The following is a 21,909-nucleotide window of genomic DNA, read 5'->3' as shown; positions in this document are numbered from 1 at the left end:
AACAACTACTGAGGAGAAATTGCTGTAGCTTAAAGAAAGGCAATTGTATTATCCTGACAGATTACTTCCAAATTTTTTACTGTTATGGCCCACACTAAGGGGAAGGACTCTGGTTTGACCCTTTGCACACCTGAGGAATTAGCATAAGATCTGACTAAACCCACAGGATGAATCTCAGAGCTCCAGCTCCTCACTGAAAAAGGCCAGAACACCACAACTGCAAATGAAACAACAATGAACACCATTTTCTGTGGTATTTTTAGAAATGCTCTCCCTCCCCAGTGAAACCAATGGCAATGACTGTCCATTCCTCTCCTACCAGACTCTTAGCTTATACAATCTCAGACTTGCAATGGAAAAACCATATATATATACATATATAAATACTAAACCCTATCAGTAGGGTCAAGTCTCTGCCTTTACAATTCTGTTTCCAGAGCTGTCTCCAATCAAACTAATGCTCCAAGACCAGAACTATCACGTTAATGGTTACTTTCCTTCATTATCTACAGAACCTTTTCTGGCCAAAGTAGTAAAGACTCTATAGGAGTCCAATAACTTTACAAGGTGACAGCATTTCTGTGTTTATTGTAAGTCATTTCTATTGCAAATTGCAACAATTTTTCAAAGTGCAGCAATGATTTGGAAATGCAGGCACACTAATACATCAATTGCCATGACTAATGTGTAAACTTTTAATGACCTTGGCAAAATCTATCTTTCATTGGGCAAGTGCCACTATTTTGACTGCACAAAATGTTTTGGAAATATGTTGAAAATTATACTTGTTTTGGAAAATATTTCAGGATTTCAGTATAGCAAATGGAGCTATATTAAATAAAAGTTTGACATGGAGGGGAAAACACTCCAAGGTTGTGTAAGTCTTTTTTTTTTCTTTTTTAAAAGAGGTATCCTCCAAGTGTTGTACATTCATAGAATGTTGACTTTTTATCCAAACAAACTTAAGAAGATAAAACATTATCTTGAATGGTTTTCAGTTTCATTCAGTCACTGTCTTCTTCTTGTTTCAGACCACCTCCTTCTTCATTGTTGCCCTCTCCATCACTTTCCTTATCCCAGTCCTTCATAGATGCTCCCATCATGAAGTCATCACGCAGTATATTCCATTCTGGCCCTTCTTCAGACTTCACTTCACCCTGAACGTTTGAGGGGAAGAGAAGAAAGATCAGAAGAACGAGATAAATGTAAAAGGCAGTAAAAGATGCAAGGTCTCCATGCCATCAAAATAACACCTCCTACAATCAGCAGACTGAGGGCCAGGTCTTTGTGCAAATGGTACAGAAACATGCAGAACAACCAAAAATGACTTGATGCTAAAATGCAAACTTGTTTTAACCAACCAATAAAAGAAATATGGAAACAAAACAATTATTCCTCATGGATGAAACAGTCAACCCTGGGCATGGCTTCCTTTATTAAAATCTTTCTTGGCAATCAGAATGGATTCATGATATCATTTATTAACCCCCAGGTGCTGCTTCATTAGAACACTTCTTGGCACATTTCTAAAACACAAATATGGATTTAATAAAGGCTTAACCCCCCCCCCCCAAATTTAATATTTAACATATTCGGTGATACGTGAACCAAATCCCCTTTATGTGAATTATTACCTCACTACCTGGGCTTGTCATATGGTACAAAGCTGCCTCTAAAAGAAACAAAGTTGAGCTACTCTTAGCAAGCCAACAACACCTTACTCCAAATTTCCTACCTCTTGGAAGTGTATAAACGCGGGGCCCACTGCACGGGCTGGCGAGTAACAAAGAGAAGGGTCGGGAGTCGGTTTCAGGTTAGCGCTGGAACCAGCGCTTGGTCGTGGTTCTGGAGGTGACAGATCAGGTTTGGGCAGTGCAACACTCCCATCCTGTGGCAACACTTTCAAACAGCAGCTGGAAGCTCTGCCTGCATCCTTTCCGCAGGAAAACACCGAAAGCTGCTCAATGCACTGAGGAAGGATTTATTTCAGTGTTTATGCCCGAGCAGCGAAACATTTCTGAGGAACAACATGGCTCAGAGTCCAGCAGGCAAGCAAAAAATTGTCCTACCAAAATGGAATTAGGAATTGCACTGGAAACAGTCATTTAATTCTGCAGGGTCTCTGAAAATAAAGTCAACACTGGTACGCCAGGGAGGCTTTCCCCACTCCCCTGCTCCAAAGAAGGGACCTCAGCATCCTCTGTGGACAGGATTTGCCTACTGGATTCAAAACCTGCAGTAAATGTATGATCACCTTAGACATCTGTCCACACCTTTTCTCTGTCATGAATCTAGCATGTGAAACCACTGCATGTTTAAGCTGAAGCCTGTGAGAATCAATATTTGGGATAGAGCAGCATACAGAATTTGATTACAGGAGAAAAGAGAAATGAAGAATGTGAGTCCATTACTGTAAATAAAACATGTCCTATCACACCATCAGAAGTTATCTGAGTGCAAAATATCTGCCAAACAGAGGTATGTATTTTTATCAGATAATCAAAGCAGAAATGCTACATGTGACTTCTGCAGTTCTTCATCAAACACTGCCCTCACAAAAATAGGGTAAGTCTTAAAACTTTTCTTCCCAAAAGGAATTTGCCAGAGCCCAGCTCAAATAAAGAGAAACTCTACAGTTCCTCAAGATGTTTTCACTGGTTTTTGGTTTCGGGCTTGCTTTTGTGCCTTCACAGATGCTCTCATTAATGGCTACTCCCATCCAACAATTCCCCTTTTCCCACGGGTAGTGCCTCCTAACCACTCACCACTCTTGTAGCAGTTTACTTCAAGTGTTACACCCACTTAAAACACCTAGTTAAACCCAAAATCATCTCAGAAGGGGCAATCGATTACCTGGAATTAAACAGCTACAGATAAGGCAGGTCCCTAGGCAGACCTTAACATTTTCACATGAAATTCATCTATATTGTTATGATAGTGCAAACAAAGGTAGTCTGTTCTGGGATGCAAAGAGAGGGTAACTACTGTTTTCCCCCCTTTTAACTGTATTGCAGTTGTACCTGTTTGCCTTTGCAGAGTAGAGAGCAGTTTAAGAAAAAAAATCACAAAAATCACCAAATTCTTTTTTAATCCCAGATCTCTGATAAATCAACATTTGAGCAGTGAAATTTAAGAAAGTTGAATCTGAAATACTTAAAAAGGAAACATCCCATATTTCTTGCAAAACAATCTACATTTTTTGTTTTCAAGAATAAACCAAACAGAATTCCTTTTTTTTTCCCAGATGTGCAGAACAGGAATTTTTTTTCTTATTTTGTTTTGGTTTATAAACAGCACAGAAGGAGTAGATTATTATCAGCACAGTTGCAGGCTCAGGGTTTGAGAAGCTAAATCCTCAAATTCATCACAAGCTACTATTCAGCAACCATTAGCCCTTCTTTCTGGCTATGTCAAGTGAACAACAGGACAAAAGCAGGACTTTAACAAAAGAGGGATGCTGATCCTCCACAGCATTACCCATTATGTAAGGCATCACAAAGGCCTGAATAGAGTTTTACAAGAAGCTCAAAGGAAAAAGACAGAGGTAGCATGTTCATGCCTCAAAGATGAAGATTAAATGCTTGAAAGCAAATTTTTAATCAATTTTAAGCATGCCTACAATTGAAGAAAACACCTTATTTAGTATCTTCATTCCTAACTCATTTACTACTTATTTTCCCCTCAGAATAAAAACTCTCCAAATCTACTGCATCACAAAACATTCCCGAAGTCTTAAGAAAATATGCAGCGAAAATATTTGTATAATTAACAATTAGTTGAACTGTAACATCACTTCCCAACTTGCTTTATATAAGAATGTTAATACAGTTGGGTTTTCAATGCCATAATCTAGTTTCATCTAAATAAAACAAAACTGATTCTTGGCACAAGGAAAATAAACCAACTTTCAATCTACACAAATGCTTTTGAACTCCCAGTCAGCTGTTCATGCACATTTCACTACAACACTGAAGTCCCCTTTGAACATCCCCAAATGAAAACAAAGCAGGCTATATAAACAACAGAGTGTAATGCTACATAATGTGAATCCTTTAGTAAAGCAAGGAGTGAAAAATTCTCGCGTTGCTTTTTTCCCTCTCCTCTTTTATACACTGGAATTGGGTTTTCTTTGCCAGAAGGGTGTGACAACCTTTTTCAAAAGGTCTGAGAGGCGGTAATTAGTAAAATACCTCAAGAGTCACTGTTGCTTTACTAATTGCTGGCGATGAACTTGTTAGCAAAAGCTGATATAAGGCAGACCAAAGTTTGCACTGTAGTTACTCTAATGCTGATACTTGCTCTGATGGCTTTAAAAGTCCACTTGAAAAGAGTTCATATGAATTAAAAAAAAAAAAAAACCAAACAAAACAACAACAAAAAACCTTGCCTACTTGCTAGGCTATCACAGCACTAGCTGAAGTTTGTCACAAGTAGGGCTCAGTAGTGGGAGCATACTTCCTAAACTAATTCTGCTTTGAAGACATGCTCCCTAAAATATGCACCAGGACAAGATGAACTGAAATTCTTGGCCAAGTCCTAATAAAACCACCAAAAAGAGCTCCAAACTAAGCTCCAACAAAGCTGAGTTCTGTCACTCAGAATAAGCAGCTGACCCTTGCAGGATCCAGGCTGGAACTGCCTCCTGGATGCTTTTAAAGGACTTGGTCTATGAAAGCCTCGTGCAAGCAGCAGCAGCTGTAAAATCAAATTAGAAATCTCCATGTTTTTATTCATTTCTTTTCCACCACAAAAAACTGGAGCTACAAAATTTGCTCTTGGTAAATGACAAGACAGTATATTTAACTGAGACCTGCCAAACTCAACACTGGAGCTGTGGCAGACAGCACTGACACCAAGGTGTGGGATCAATCCTCTCTGCCCCCTCTGAAGCAGGATGATACCTGCCCGAGCTTTTCAGAACCTTACACTCAAGCAGACCAAAATCCATAGTGCTTACTGGTAAGTAATGGCATTAAAAGATATGCCTTGAAATCACACAAAAGAGAATTTCACTCCACTGTCTACCAGCTTGGGTCACTTGAGCAACTCCAGCTTCTGCATCTGCAAAGCAATAAACACACCTACACCACCACAGAGATTCCCTGAGAGCTGTGTCCAGAAGAAGACAGGAATTCCAGGGTTTTAACAAAGAAACATTTTTCACACCTAGGGATTACAACCCTGGACCCCCACGCCTTTGCTCTGTGTATAAGATGAAATGCCAGAGCTTGCAGGGGCATCTCTCTTTACCATCACCTACAATAAATGTTTATTTGTACCTGTCAGGCAAGGAATTTCTAATGTAAATATCTCTCAAGCAACAACTTTAAGCACTGAGAAAACAATTCTAACGTGTCTAATTAATCTGAACTGCCTCCCCAGGTTCCTCTGTTTTGCTCAATACAAACATTTAAGACCTTGAGACACAGCAAAGCTTTTGTCATGACCAAGAAGTTAAAAAGCGTAACTGCCAGAACACATTCTCACATACATCTGACAATTACCTTCCCTGTCAGCCTGCATCTTGCTCTGAATGACTGCCTCTATTCTGGTTCTCATCCCCAAGCAAGTCCGTGTAAACTGAGCTCAAAAAAACCCAAACAGCACAGGCATACACTGAGCTGTGTTAAATCTTGATTTAAAATAACAATAATAATAATAAAAATAATAAAACTCCCACTTGGCAGAATAGGGGGAGGGAATGAAAAGCAAAGAACACCAGCATAATCATTTCTCCTAAGTTAATTTTCAGCTATATACAAGCTCACAGGCTAAGAAAATAAATTTCCTTCAGGCTGAGAAGAAATGAAAAATACTGCAGCCAAAGTATCTAAAGCAGAAATGTAAGCAGAAAACAAAATGTAATGATTTTTAACAGGAAAATGATACTTGGGTTTGATCATTAGTGCTGCCTGCAACTTCATCTGATTTGAACTGCAGCAAAGTCTTGACTCTAAAAAAGGTTCCTATGTAAGCCTGATCCCAAACAGCACAAATCTGCAAACTGAGAATCCCAAAACCTCACAAATCTGCAAACTGAGAATACAACCTGCACCGCTATTATCTTGAACTTTTGAGTTGAATTCTCATAGCAACTCACTCTGTGAAGCATTTTCAAGCTTGCAGAACGTGTGAACTGCACAACAGAAATCTATTCTGCTGCAGTATAATTCTGCACAATGATTTATTCCTTAGGGTGGGTTATTCAATACCCATCTGCATTCTCTCTCTGAATGAGAAATTAGAGCAACTGAACTAAACTGCCTTGGTTTACTTGGAGTGACACTACACTGTGGGTATCAACAGTGGCACAGGGGATTTACTCAGATCACAAGCTTTCTCATATACACTAGAATCTGCTCTGGCAATTCTAGTAAATAAATCTAAGAATGAAATTTTTTTACAGGGTGTTTTGAGACCTGCTGTTCCTGTTCAAACTTCTCTGAAAGTAACACACTGGAATTATTACTACAAGCACAACAAATAGTGATTTTCCTTTTGAGCACAGCCAGAAGACCACCCAGAGCTTAACGACCTGCACGAGGAATCTCCCCATCCTCACATCCTCCTCTAGGGTTTACTACAACTGGGGATGTGTAAATGAGAAGGAATGCTTTGGGTTGGCATGCAGAGGCTTAAACATGGCCCAGCTTTGGAGGGGTCAGAACTCAATTACAGAATTTCTAAAAACAAGTATAAACTTGGGCCTAAGCAAAGAAGAACATTCAGAATCATCATTATTAAATGCTCAGTTGCAAAGAGAATCTTAGAAAAAGCTTATGAGAGAACAGATTTCCTTAGGCTTGGTTCACCAGAAACCTCATAAATTATTATTTCTGTCAGGAGAAGCAAAAATATTTTAAGAATTCAAGGTTAACACAGGGCCCTTCTTGCACACAGGACGCTCTGGAACTCCTCAGCCTGCGCTGTACTCCAGCCATCGACAGCAGCCATCTCAGAAACCCCTGTGCTGCACAAGGAATTCCACCACATGCTGCTGCAAGACCTGTTTGGCCACACTGGCATCACGACTCTCTTCATGTTTTAATGAGGATGATGTATAGCATGGGCATGCTACACCAGGAGCAAGTTGCTCCTGAACCACTAAGTGTACCTGGAAAATACACAGATACAGCAGGAGTGCCTAGTAAATAAGTATGCAGTCAAGATTAAGGCCTGTGCTGTGCTATCCCTCAGAAGTCACATCCTCATGTATTTCAACAGTTTACTTTAGATGAACATTTTCAGTCACAACAGATTTTTTTTCTCACATGTCACCCATTTTTGAAAGACACTTATGCACTATCTCAGCTGGGTACCTAAAATTTTCTGCAAGTTGTTATAAAAGCTTGCCTGCTGGCCCAGTAAGGAAACACGCAGAACTGCAACTGCTTGGAGTATTTCTGATTTTTTTTTTTAACAATAAATTAGCAGCTTGCAATGTTTTGAATAATATGACTATCACTCAAATTATTTCCAGCAAACGATGCTAAAATCATCCACTGTTTTTCATTACGATTCAGCAAGAGGCATAATGGGGTGAGTCCCAAAAGGTTGTCTCAAACAATAAAGGCTACTACAGTAATGACCATGCCTACCCATTCCAGCACTTGAGAAATCATCTAACAGAACAGCTGGTGAGAAGGAAGTGGGGCAAGTAAAAAGCTTCCTCTTCCAGAGTCAGGATTTTCACTTTTGCATCCCAGAAGAAGTGTAAGTATCCAAAAAACTTTGAGGTAGGAGGGTGAGGAATTAAAAAAAAACCAAAACAGAGTCTAAAGGAACTAACCTTTATGTAATTTTATTATTAAATGTGAAATAATAATGTTTTAATGTCTGGTAAGCAGCTTGTCTGATTTCATCTCCCTACAGTCATTGCCCTTGCTTTTACTTCAATGGTTTTTGTGACATATCCTAGAGGTCTCTAAATCCAAATTTCTCTGATTTTATATTCCTGTAATTTCCCCTCACATTGCCATGTATGAGAGGCAAGCTCATTAAGGAACAGACCATACCCCTCAACACTCGCAGGCTGCTTTCTAAAAGCAGTTGAAGCCTGATGAAGGAAGATGCAAACCACCCAGGATCCCAATCCCTTATCTGAAACATCTGGCTACCCTTTCTCTGCATTTCTGACCTTCACATCTCTATTTTTCTATATGGACAATCCCAACAGCTGCAGGTGGAGAAGAAACAACACAGATCACCTGCAGACCACTGACCAAAGTTCAGCAGCAAACCAAAAGACATGAGACCTTTCCAAGAGGCAGTTTTAGTGTAATTAGTAATACTAACCAGGTTTTTAAAAGTACATTTTCTAATCTTTCAGTAAATTTCAGAAACATTCATTAAAAACTGGCCAGGATTTCCCATAGTACAAAAAAAAAAAAAATTACTGAACTCAGCAACCCTCTAACCATTGCAAGCTGGAAGCAGTTTGATCCACCACTCCTGAAGTCTACTGACCAAGATAAACAGATTAGTAGGTACCCACAGAGGTCATTTATAACACACACACTCTGGAAATCACATTTTATACCTTAATAAAACTTCAAAGTAAAGGAATCACTTTTCATGATAATTTCTAATAGCAAATTATCAGAGGGGGAAACAAATTTATTCAGATAGACAAGCTCCACCCAAACCGTCTTACTTCCAGAGAACATTTTTCTATAAAACTTTATGAAATGTTTAGATGTATGTTTGTCTAAGTACACTGCCCTGCCTATAAGAGTTATGAACAAAGCCAAGAGTGGAGAGCTGCTTTTATAAGGCTTCCAACTTGATTTACCAGATAAAAGTCTAATAGGATTTGACTCTTTGTGCTTTGTATGCTCACAGGAAGATCAAAAGAAGATGCATGCCAGAAGTTTTTCAAGTGTGGTTGTTTTAAACATAGTTTTACTGAAAAAAAAAAGCCTTGCAACATCATCTGGGAAAACAAAACAAATCATAGTATCCTGTGCACTAATAAACAAATAGCAAGGCAAGTTACTCTCAAATATGACAGATGGAGCTGTCTCAGCATTGCCTGACATTTCAATCACAAGTCCCTGTTTATATTAATTTAAAAATTTGCTAAACTTCAACTGCTTCATGCTGAAGGATTTTGCAATGTTTCAAATATAACCACTTCATTCCTTTTCACAGAAAGACGAACTTAAAATATTTTGTCTTCAGCTCTAAGGAAGAAAAAGACATTTTCTACAGGAACCCACTAAAACCTTGCATCATTAATTCTTTTTAAACTTAAAAATTAATTAAGGACCTGTTTTGGAGCTAGCAACATACCTTTTGCTATCTCCATGAACATTTGCCTGGATCTGAACAAGTTATAAATATCTGCAAGATGGCCCTCCCCAAACCTCAGGTCATCCCCTCAGTAGATGCAATAGGCATTTAGCATCCAAATTCTCTTAAGATATCTGTCCTCACTGATCACACACTATCTGTATCTTAGCAGGCAGCATTCAGCTGAACTGGGAGTGACTCATGATGACACACAGGGAACTGGCCTTTCTGTGGGAATAGCTGTCCGGGCCGCTCCTGCATTAGGCACAGGATACTTGCTTGGCCCTCAGGTGCAGGGAGAAAGAACCTGTCAGGAACACAGAACAGAAAGAGGATAAAAAAAGAGGTAGATGGGAGCAAAGTGCAAAATCACAGACTCTTTCCTTCCTGATTTCTGATCAAATATCTAAAAAAGAGGACAGAAAGGGATATCTGAATATAAAAGCACAGGAAAAAGGGTAAGCCTAGTAAAATACTGTCCTTCACATGACCCTTAATTGTCTTATGTGGAGTTGAATTTACAGTGTCAAGTTCTTGACATCTAATCAATCAAACTTAAATATTGATACACTGACAAATTTAAATTGACATTTAAATATTGACAAAGTCCTGCATTCCCATGTTAGCACAGATGTGCGTTAACTGCTATGACAACAGTCAGGGAACTGAGCTTGACAACCCAATCCTGTTGATGACCCAAACTCTCTAAGTTAACACAACTTCTAAACAGATTTAAACTAAAAACGTCACCATGCAACAACCTCTAGTACTGCACAACAACACTTTACCTTAAAGAACATAAGGAATATAGGATACAGCAAACTAGTAGTAGGCTGCACTGCATTTATCCCTAAGGCTATTCCGAAAAATACAGCATACAATTAGTTGTCAGCAACTTTCTGGTATCAAACCAAAAGAATTCATTAAAAGCATCAGCTTCAAACATATATGGGGCGACCTTCAAGAGAATGTACACACAATTAGGAAAAACTGATAAAAATGCAGGATCCAAAGGAATCCAAATTGAAAGTTTTTGTGCACGTGATGGGAAGACATTTATTAAAACTGGGAGAATACATCTACTCTGGCTACAGCTGAAATAAATTAATATTTGGCTGCCCCCTCAAATCTGCTGGAATACATGCATGCCTGATTACTCTTTCAATTAGGTCTGTAAAACCAGCACACAACAGCTGCAGTAATAAACTTCTGCTACTCTACAATGCCATTGTACATAAGGAAGTTTCCTGTTAAGATTAAAAGAGGTGTTGATACACCTTACCAAATTTCCAGAAGTCATCTCTGCCTTCATCCACACTTCAGAAACAATTTCCTAACACAGGTTGAAGCAACTATTCAGACTACTGTCACTCCAAAGAGGTATATGAAAGAAAACAATTTTTTTTTCACCCTGCCTATTTCTACACTGCAGAAGCAGTGGAAAGAAACAGACCAAGCTGATGGTCAGTACTCAAGAAGCTGCAAGGAATATAAGGCAGTCACTTAAAAAATGAAAGCCTCCCTGGCACTCCTTGTATCCCAGCAAGAACAGTGGTCAAAGTCAGAAGCATAGTATTCCTCCTGCCCTCGAACAACCTTCAAACTACAGCTTAAAAGAAAGTCATTTGAACAGAAGAAAAAATCTATAGTAAGTCTGACTCTAATCACTGTCCTTACAAATTACTTACCAGATACTTGGAGCATTTATAAAATATGCTTGAGGTAGAAGAAACTTTTCTGGAAAAGCACTTTAAGTCCCATATAAGCAATAGCTGCTATGAAATAGCACTTGTATTCTTCTCCACCTATCTTCCTTCCCATCAATAATTTATTTTAGAATAGGTACCATTTTGAGACCAATGCACCAATTTTTTTTCCAGATGCCATCACAACACAGGAAGCAAATTGTACCTCCGGGTCATGTAGTCAGCCTAGCTCACAGAGAGATTACCTTGCAGAATTTGGATCATGGTGATCATGGTTACTGAAGTAGACCAGGAAATCCTGCTCTTAATTTCACCACTGAAATGCTCTGCAACAGATCTGGTTTAAGAAAGCTTACAAGTTGAAGCAAAATCATGCTACAAAGTCCGAATAAAAAATTAAAGGTCAGTAAGTGCAGCTTATGCTTGTCATAAAGAGTATCTGTAACTTTCATGCCAGTTGTTTATGTGTCACTAAAAAATGTTTTACCATGCAGTAAAATGCTTGACAGGGACCAGCACAACTCACAAGAGAAAAGTCAAGATGCAATTGTCACTGACACACAGCAAGCAACGAAAATAACTCTGAATTTCCTCAGAATTTCCTTGTTTTCTTACAATTAAGATTTCAAGACCTACATTAGCCAAGACATCTGTGCAACTCTAAGAGAACATAAACTTCACTCAACCCTGGATGCAGGGGTACTTCCTAAGAGCACCTTGTATTAAGGAACTAAAGAAATCAATTCCTACAAGGAATCCTTTAGTGCCACTACCAACTTCTGTATTCATTCTCCAGGCCTGAAAAAACAGAGCTTCTGATACATACCTTTTCTAAACCTGTAATTTAATAAAGTTTCTTGTATTGTCTTACAGGAAGATATAACCAACATATCTTGAAATGAAAAGCTCGTGTGGAAGGATTGGGTTGAACAAATTGAAAGCTCTCATATCTGCCAGTAAAAGATTCCAACAAAAACCCACCTCAAAACTTAAAAAAAAAGCCCATCTGAACACAAACAAGTGGGATTTTATTTTTTTTTTAATGACTTCATTTTTCTCCCACATTGCAAGGCTTCAGACAAGGTGCTGAGGGGAGAGAAATTAGATGATCTTACCCAGAGGCAAGCATCATGCACAGTAACTTGGAAAAAAAACAGGAAAAAATATTACACAAGTCAGCTGGCTCAGCAAGGATTAAGAAATACTTTGATAAACAGCAAATGATATGAAAGGCAAAGCTTTTGGCTCCAGCTCAGAAAAATAATTACTCCCAGCTGGGCACACAGAACTCCAAGAAGGGCTACAATTTCACAAGAAGGGCACAGGAAAACTTATGCAGCCTGACAGTCTTTCCTTCATAGTTATGTTGGTAGGTATATGCCAAGTAGCATTTAGGCCAATGGATAAAAGTAAACAAGACTATGAACAATGTTCTAGTGGGGCACAGGTTACCTGCCCTTCCCAGGAACACATGAAGCTGATGGAAATAGAGAACAAAATGTAAAAAGTGGTCATGATACTTTGAAATCATACTTCTGCAGATGGGCCTTTACAGAGCATTTAATTTCTTTTTTTTTTCACACATAAATATACTTGGCTAAATAGTCAATCAACACAGCTTTATAAGGGTTTTTTTTTAACAACCCCTGACACTTGAAAGGAATTGCCAAACTTTTAAAAATACAAAGCAAATTTTGCGTTCAAGAACTCCTGCAGAGCAAGAAAATCCTTTCACCCATTCTCAAAATACAGTCAACTCTCATGTCACAGCACAAGGCTTGAGTCAAAAAAAGTTTGCTTTCACTGGTAAATTTTTTTTCTGCCATTTTTCTTGCTGACTGCTTGTTTTATGTGGGTGGGGTAGTGTTTTTATTGTTCTGGACTGCCTTTTAATTGATGGCAGAGTGCCTGGATTTTGGGATTGGCATCTCTTCCATTGTTTTTGCTGAGATAAATGTATTTCCCCCCCACCTTTTTAAAAAATGAATACACTCTATACTCTTGACTGCTAAAAACAAACCCACAAAACAAACAAACAAAAGCTTTCAGATGGCACAAACAATCTGCTGAAACCATGCTGCAAGGAATTTACTACTGAAAAGCCTCATCCAGGCTTCCTACACTGAAACACTCCCAAAGACCAAGAAGTACAGATATGACAGTGGAGGCCAGCAGAACTGTTCAGTGGCTAAATATTTGTGTAATTCTGAGAAAGAGAATGAAGAGCAGATTTTGGCCTCAACCTCAAGCCTCAACAACTACCAGGAGGAGAGCTTGCTAAATGAGTAAGATATGGTCTCAAGAGAAAATAAGGCAGATTAGGAACAGCTTGAAAAGGAGTTATTGAAGAGTTTGGTTCAGTATTAAATTGAATGGAGAGTCACTGAAGCAAAGGCTGAAGAGTCACTGAAACAAGGGAAAGAGGAAGGGGGGGTGGTCTGTTTAGGCAGACATGCAATTAAAAAACACAACCAAAAACCCTGATCCCCACCCCAGCTTTTGTGCACAAGGGATGTGAAAGCAGCACCTACATTGATACTCAAACCCAAGACTAACCAGCCAGCATCTAAAGCATCTCCAGAGGTCTTGCATGGAAATATGCTATTACTAATGCTGCCAAAATAAAACTTTTTTTTTAGTATAGAAACATTTGCAATCTATGTTTCCTGACCTGGTAATTAAAAAATTGCAATTGCCCTGCTACAATGTGACACAAAGCAAAGGTCCTAGTTCTTGCTCAGATATTGATTTAATGCTGACTACAATTGTAGTTGGCACTGCCATTGTTCCAATATTCTGCTATTCCAAGGGAGGAGAAACAAACAAACGAACCAAAAAAAAAAAAGCCACACACATACATATGCCCCCCCACCCAAATCAGCAAGCTGGAATTATTTAAGGAGAAATAAAGTGTCAGCACCAAGCTAAATTGTTCTCATTATCCAAAGAATTTAAAAAATACTTTAATATTGCACTTGCATGAAAATTGTATGAGCACCCCATGCCAGGCAGTGTTTCAGCATGTTCCCCAAGTGCACACAAACAAAAAACATATGACAAAATGCTGTCTCCCAACTGATTAAAGTATTTCTTCCTGGCACGGAAAAGCACTTAGTTAACTGCAGTGTGTCTGCGCCAACTGCAGTATTCCACCCACCACCAAGCACAGAGCTCAAACCTGAACACAAATATGCTTCAAGAAGTTGCAGCTTCTGAAATACGAGAAAGAGTGTGTCTGAGCAACTTGTTTTCAACCCTGAGCTACTTGGTGAGCTGAAAGAACTGATGAAGAGTTGGACAAGTCCAACTACACTGTGTCTCAAACACATTTGGAAAAAGTGGAATGTACTTCTTTCCAAAACAGCACACACACCAGGCCCAATGCACACAGAGAATCAGGGAAAGAAAAGCCTACATATAAGGTTTAATATATCTGTGTTCTGTTCTATTGTGGTATTCATTTTGTATGGCAAATCCTTCCGTTTCAGACACCATAATCACCCAAAGGAAGCAAGTTTGACATGACCAAACTGTGGGGACACACAAGTAGTACGGTCTAATATGCCCTGTAAGATGGACAACCTCCAGGTCTTTAACAATTTCAAGGAGCTAACTATTATTGGCTAAATTCCAAATGTCACAACCCACCATAAGCTAGCAGTTTGTTCCATGCCTGGTGTAAAATCCAAGATAAAATCTAGTGTTTCATAATCTTTTCTTAAACACAGCTAAACCAAGTTATTTTCATAAAAGTCTCCATGTCTTATCAGAAGACCTTCCAGTGTTTTGTACTTTGATAGCCAAAAGACAAGGAAAAAGAGGCTGAAAGCTACTTGTTCCCTCCCACAAGTCTCAAAACATCCCAGTCATTTGGGTCAGACATTTATGAAGAGCAGGCACGTTAACAGAGAGTCATTATATTGAGAGGGTACCTTGTAAGTGTTTTTTTCTCACAGATGAAGCCTACCTGTTTACTTTTAGTGGCCTTTCCAGCAGGATTCTTGGCTCCTTTAGCCCCATCCATGTTTCTCAGAACATCAATGAAATCTCTCTTGGAAACAGAAGATATCAGTTTAGCACGCTTCCACTCAGAGCTCCCAGCTTTCTTCACCTCCTCTTCCATTTTCTTCTGGTGTGTCCTGACAGCGTTGAATAATTGTACAACACCTCTGGGACAGGGAAAAATCCAACAAAGCAAATCTTTTAGCTCAAGTTCCTTTTACAAAAATTAACCCCCTACTAAAGCTAATCAGTGCAGATGCTGGATGATTTCTAACTCCTCAAAATGGTTACCTGGAACTCGATTTGGTTAACATAAAGGACTTTCTATTTTTACTCCTCCTCCATACTTACTGCTAAGAACCGGAAGCAAACAAATCTACTATTCAGACTCTGAAGTACGCCTGGTAATATGGCACAGAGATCAGTTTCATCCTTGAGCATGCTTCATCCTTGGGAGCATGTTATTTGTCCTAAAATCAGTTATTAAATTACTCAGGCAAGTTTCTTAATGTCAGTTGAAGCTGGGGGATAGGGCAGAGGAATGATTAAGGACATACAGGCAGCACATCAAATTGTTCAATTAGTTCTGTGACACCAGACTACCACAATGTGAACAGACAGCTGAACTTCACAGCTGTGGATCTGGTGAATCCTCTGTGGAGAAGCAAAAACACCAGAACAGTAGAAACAACTGTTCTGCATTTTTAAGGCATTAAATTAACAAAATGAGGGGATCCAACAAAGCACTTCTGCTAAGCAAACATTAGATTCCCATCTAAATTTTTACTCTTTCATAAAGCTTCTGAAATCTTTTGTTGAACTTGATACTGTACAATGCAGACCTGTCTATAAATCTCTCGGCTCCTGCTAGCCACTTCTTAAGAGTTCAATCTGATTGGAAACAGATTACCTGCACAGGCCTTTTCCTCCTCTTTTTGATATACATATATTTAAGGAAAGCATTCAGAAAAACTTTTACCTTGTGGCAATTCTCTGAAGATTTCTTTCCTTCTCTCGGTCTTTGACAACATCTGGCTTCACTCGGCACATCATTTCCCATTCCCGCTTTTTTTCGAGCTGCATTATAAATATTGTTATGTGAAACAACACGGACATTTGAGAATGCAGCATGATCTGACAGAGTATGTAGCAGGAGGAAAAAAAGTATCTGCAAAGTTCAGTTTGGTTGAAAGTAAAAGGAGCTCCAATACAGGGCTGGACAGATCTCTTGCATTGATACAATAGAGGCCACACTGAAATCTCAGAGAGTCATCTGCTTCCAGTACCAAAAGCCTAGGAAAGAGATGCTTTCACACAGACTGCCTTGAGCAAGGAAATTATCCAAAAACCACCTTCAAATCCCAGACTTCACAAGCTGATCAAAGAGAAATTTATACATAGTAAAATCCCGGGTCCATCAAGACTGGCATGCCGCATTTTGAGCCTTGGGAATTTGACTTCCCCCTACAGAACCGGTCCCAGTTTTGTGACCAAAGTGACACTCAGCAAAGAGTGCAACAGGCAGAACTCTAACAAAGGAAGAGCACCAAGTGTCCACCAGACAACAAGTCATGTGTACAGTATTGCTTTTGGTCTATTTTTTTGAAGGCTCTCCATTTCAAAACCAAATTGATCCCCTTTTCCTACCAGCAGACACAAACCCATCAGCTTTGTTTCTGCTGCAATAGGAGACCACTGTATTTCATGACCTCTGCTTTAGGAGTAAGTTTTTCTTCCCCTCTGAACAGTTTAACAGTGTTTTATGCCTGGTGATGTTCCATTAAATCTGTTTTATGCAAGAAGTCTCTAATGGAATTTCAGAGTCCTTATCTTTATAATTCCAGGCAGACTACTATGAATTTCTGGGTTTATCACCATGTTTTGGCCTTTGATCAAAAGAACTGCCCTATCCTACCTTTCATCAGCAAGAAATCAATGAAAGGCAAATTGCTTTCAAGTTTTTCTTAAGTAAACAAGTCAATTTGGGGACCTGTGGCCCATCTCTGTTTTGCAGTATTCTCACATATTTACTGGATGAGAGCAGGTATTTAGGACAACCATAACTGTGCAGATGCTGTACTGAAGCTCTCTGTATTTAAAAGGCAAGCCATGGCCCAACTGCAGCATGTCCCAGACTGCCAGGTGAATAACCTGGTTATCCCACAGAAACAGAACTGGGAGGATGAGACATTAGAACTATTAATGTATTTCTAGCCTGAAGGTAAATCAATCAGAGCCTGGAATTAAAAGTTCCACTCAAGGCACAAACAAATGACTTACTTGCCAACATGGTTTGGTTTCTTCACATCAGTTTCAGAAGCAGAAGCAATTTAGGGCACTGACATGGTAATAGAAAACTCCAATCAGGAAAATGATTGAGGGGAGCAAACAACCATGCACAACCACATCAGTGATTACTGCAAACTCAACCTAGAGGCCTTGATTTTGGAAGTCACAGCACAATTTAAATGGAAGCAATTTTCTTCTCTTTCTCCCTCTCACCTTCTGGGGTAAAGAACAATTTCAATTTGTAATGCCAATGAAGTGAATTTCACCCCAAATTAACAACGCCAATTAGAAAATCAAACTTAAAGTAGCTGCTTTCACCCCCTCAAAAAAGAAAGCACCTTAAGCTGACAGAATGGAACACTCCCGCTGCCAAAGTTTAGCCTGCTTGATGACCCAGAAGAAGCAGTAATAGAAAAAAACCTTACACAGCATGACTGGAAAGTAAAAAAAAAATTAAGCTACTCAAGATCACTGTGAAGGGGAGACTCCACAACTGAGACAGCCTCAGCAGAAATCTGGGACGATGCTCTGAGACTATCTTGCATGTAGCCCATCTGACAGCCACTGCACATGGAATACTGCATCTTTTTCTCACCCTGATCTTCTTTTCTTGCCTCTCCTGTTTTTTTTTCTCTCTCTCCTTCTCCAGGCTTTTATTCTTGGCCAAGATGGTGGACTTATTCTGTGGAATCTTTTTGTTGAGCACTTTTGCCATGGCATCTGCCCATCCTGAACTTGGGCCATCTTTGGAGCTTGTTGTTGCCTTTTCAGCCACATTGCCAGGGGCTGCTGCTTCATCTTCATCATCACCATCCAGGGCTTCACCTCCTGAAGAATAACTGTCTTCTGGAAGTTCTGAGCTTAACTCAGAACCTAGGGATAAAAAAAAAAAAAAAAAAAAAGCAAGAAAAAGTATCAGGAATTGTTTCTAGTAAGAATCATTCACTAGTGCCATTTGCTCTACATTAAATGTTCTCCAAGTTCTGCTGTAAATGTGCTGCTACAATTAATTCCTCTAGCAGGCATACACCATTATACTAAATTTATTAGAAACTATGCAGTGCAAGTGCTTGCCTACCTCAGTGATGATATAAAGTGATTGAAAGAGGTTAGGCAAAAGGGAAAAGGCAGCCTTGGATACTTATTATTAGATTATTGAATATTTTTATGTTTAGGTCTGGTAATTGTGGGGGGAAAGTGTGTCTATTTTCCAGTTTAAAAAGTGTACCTTGTAAACTCCTATCCACACAAATACGTGTGCATATGTATGTACACACTCACAGAGAAACTGCAACAGTGACATCTGGTGTTTGCAAACAGCCACAAGAATGAAACTGAAGCTGCAGGGCATTTCTTACATGACAGCAAAACCTGCACAGAGAGAACACTGCCAGCAAAAATACAATTACCTAAGCACAATGAACCCAGGGGAGACTGCTCTGTGGAATACAGCATCAAGACAGTAGTCAGGCTCAAAAGAAACCAGAGGCACTGAGCTTTTCTGAGTAAGTAACTGCTCAAGTCACACAAATAAAACATCCCCAAAGTCAAACTTCATTACCCCTATGAGGCGTTCAAAATAAAAGAAGGAACTGAAGTTACAATACCAAAGTTTGGAATTAAGACAGCTGAAAACAGCCAAATTTATGGCACAACAAATACACAAAGAGTTAGTCCTCATTACTCTGTTCAGTGGGTCAAACTACAAAAATAGAAGTCTTTAACAGTGCAGGTGACTAACTGGAATAAAATGGGCTGCAGGTTTAGAGTGTGCTAAAATATGCTGGGTTGTTTCACTTCACCATGTAATCAAGAGCAGAGCATACACAGAGTCCTGCCACCATTAACTACTATTCCAGTAATATCTGTGCCACATAAAATTTTAAATTAATTATTTTATATACAACTTTCAAGGCTGCAAAATCAAGTGCTGAACAGAAGGAAGCTGGTTTCTGATCCCACCCAGTCCCAGATTCCCCATGTGACTCACTTTCATCGATCTACCACTCTCAAACTCCTTAAAAAGGAAAATTTAAATGTTAAATCACAGTACTACTGAGCCAAGTGCTTCACTTTGTAAGTGCTCCTATATCCCATGAAGTACCTTTATCAACCAAACCATTAAGAGATTGAAGCCAGGAGTGCTTCACAAGATCTGTTCTCCATAAAACCATGCAGGCAGCTATTAATGATATTCCCCATTAATCAACTGTCTATTTAATTACTAAGCAACCATAAACATACACTCTGCTGCCATACTAATTCATTATTCTGTATTCTCCACGTGCCTGTTTAAACCAGAAAATCTTCACAAACAACACAGCAGCACAACAGTGGCACTGACCAATTTAAAACAACGCCTCTACTGCCCAGGCATGTTTAGAGGCTTGGGGAGCATTCAGGTATCCTGATGGAAAGAACTGAGAGTCAGTGGTTACAAAACAAACGTGGAAGAGAAATAATTACTGAATACTTGGTCATTATCTCTGTCAGTATGACTTTTACTACCACCAAGGCAAACACAGTACTATGTCATCCTCCACTCAAAATAAATTAGGGAGGTGTTTTCCAACAGTCCTTACTATAAATTGGGAATTTAGAAGTGGCAAATTTTCTCAACACATTCAGTAACTACTTAAAGGCATCTTTTTCATCCTCTAATATCCTTCTAGATATTTGCTTCCAATAAAAAATAAATTCAAACCATTGCCTGCAAATAAGTAACTGCAGCATCACACAACATTTTACATGTAGGAACTACATCCTCATTCCTACACGTAAAACAACAGCAAGTTTTCACCCCGGGCCCTGTCCATGCTAGGATGTTGCTATTTAGCTTTTAAACAAGGAGTAAACCCCTGCTTGTGACTTTTTTTTACACACACAAAAGCTAACAACTACCAAAAGTCCAAGCCTGAATTCCCCACGCTGCTTAGGACCAACTTTTGCAGTTAGCCATGAAAAACAGATCAGACTTATAAAAAGGAAATTTGCTAAAGCGTGTATCACTTCCTTTACATAACATCTGCCAATAAAATGGGAGAACAATACCAACAACATTTTGCTTTCAACAGTTACAGAAAAATTAACAAAGTTTCCACTACCAGCCATAATTCATTCTTTAGTACATCAGAGTATCAATCAACAGCATGAGATCAAGAAGAGGTATTTCAAAATAATTTAAACTAATTATCTTAATCAAAAGTAGGACCTGGGACCCTATTCTGAATAGATAAGGCTGATATCCGGCACAAATTTAATAAAAAAAGTTCTAATTGTTTCTGCGTGTGCGTGTTGTGAAATACACATCCACATTTTTCTACTTCCCTCTTTTAAACTCGCTCAGTGATCAAGGTGTAGACACAGTTAAAACACAGCCAACATTCAGCAATGAGCTCTGAAAGAAGCTCCCACACAACGCTTCCCTTTGGATTCAATTTTGTCGCTCAAACCAAACAGAACCAACGCTGGAGCCACAGCTCCAAACGGCCACAACCCTGACTCCTCCCGGAACAAAGAAAAGAAGAAACCCAGTCACAGGACAGAATATGAAGAAGGGATCACAACTGGTTAGGTACACCCTCACAAGGAGGCGAGAAGAACTGCAGAGCAGTGCGTTAAGGGTTAATCGCTGGAACGAGCGCATCCCAGGGGTTTCCTTCGAGAAGAAGCAGATCCTGGCTGGCAGACACGGCACTCGTGCAGCTCTGCACAGCCGTTCCCCTCTCTCTCCCAAGAAAGAGGGCAGCGAAAGCTGTTTTGGAGGGAATGAAGGAGCTGCTGGCGGTACTCCCCGGGCTGAGCGGGAAAAGCCCCAGGGCCAGCGCAGGGCGGGCAGGAGCAGCCACCAGGCACCGCTGGGAAGGGCCTCGGCAGGCGGCCGGGCCGGGGCCGAGCTCTCGTTCCCCGCGCCGACCGCCACCGCCCCGGCCCGGGTCCGGAGCGGGGGAGACGAAGGGCCAAGGACGCACCGGCGGGCTCGGACGGGGCATGCAGGAAAGGCCACCAAGGTCAGAGACGGAGCACAGCGGCAGCCGGCGATGCTTCAGAAGAAGAGAGGCCCCACCCCGTTCCCGCTGCCTTTACCGCTGTCCGTGTCCGCGTCCGCGGCCCCGCGCCCACGTGGGCCCGCCACGGCCGCCGCCATCTTCCCCGCGGTCCTCCCAGCGCCGCGCTCCGGCCCGGCCCCCGCGCCGCCAAACCGCGTTCCGGACCCACGGGTTCCGGGCAGGCGGGCGGCGCTTCCGGGGCGGGCCCGGGGCCGAGCGGGAATGGCGGGATGGGCCGTGGGGAGAGGGAACGGGCCCGGGGGTAGGGAGGGCACATACGCCCCGTGGGGAGAGCGAACAGCCCCGTGGGGAGAGCGAGCAGGCCCGTGGGGAGAGCGAGCAGGCCCGTGGGTAGGTAGGGCACACAGGGCTGGCCGCGACCCCCCAGCCCAGCCCAGCCTGAATGTCCCCGTCCACCCTGGGGAGCCGCTGTGCATGGACGTGGCAACGATAAAAATAAATGTTTTATATATCTATATAAAATTTATTTTTATGTGTATATATCTATATCTATATATATCTATATATATATATAAAGAAATTATATATATTTTTCAATAATTATTTTATAG

The 21,909-nt window shown here is 40.4% G+C and overlaps 1 protein-coding gene across 1 annotated transcript; it reads right to left on the bottom strand.

Annotated features, from left to right (window-relative positions):
* Positions 1–555: 555 nt before the first annotated feature.
* RRP15 (ribosomal RNA processing 15 homolog) lies at positions 556–21,632 on the bottom strand. Its single transcript, XM_030269139.4, is given in 6 exon segments — positions 556–1,157; positions 14,965–15,166; positions 15,979–16,076; positions 17,884–18,161; positions 21,375–21,444; positions 21,447–21,632. Coding segments are annotated over 6 exon segments (969 nt in total). The 5' UTR covers positions 21,615–21,632; the 3' UTR covers positions 556–1,004.
* Positions 21,633–21,909: the final 277 nt, after the last annotated feature.

This window comes from Taeniopygia guttata, chromosome 3, assembly GCF_048771995.1.
Source record: "Taeniopygia guttata chromosome 3, bTaeGut7.mat, whole genome shotgun sequence".
Classification (NCBI taxonomy): Eukaryota; Metazoa; Chordata; class Aves; order Passeriformes; family Estrildidae; genus Taeniopygia; species Taeniopygia guttata.
The sequence above is the reverse complement of the archived record's forward strand: the minus strand, read 5'-3'. Positions and strand labels throughout refer to the sequence as shown.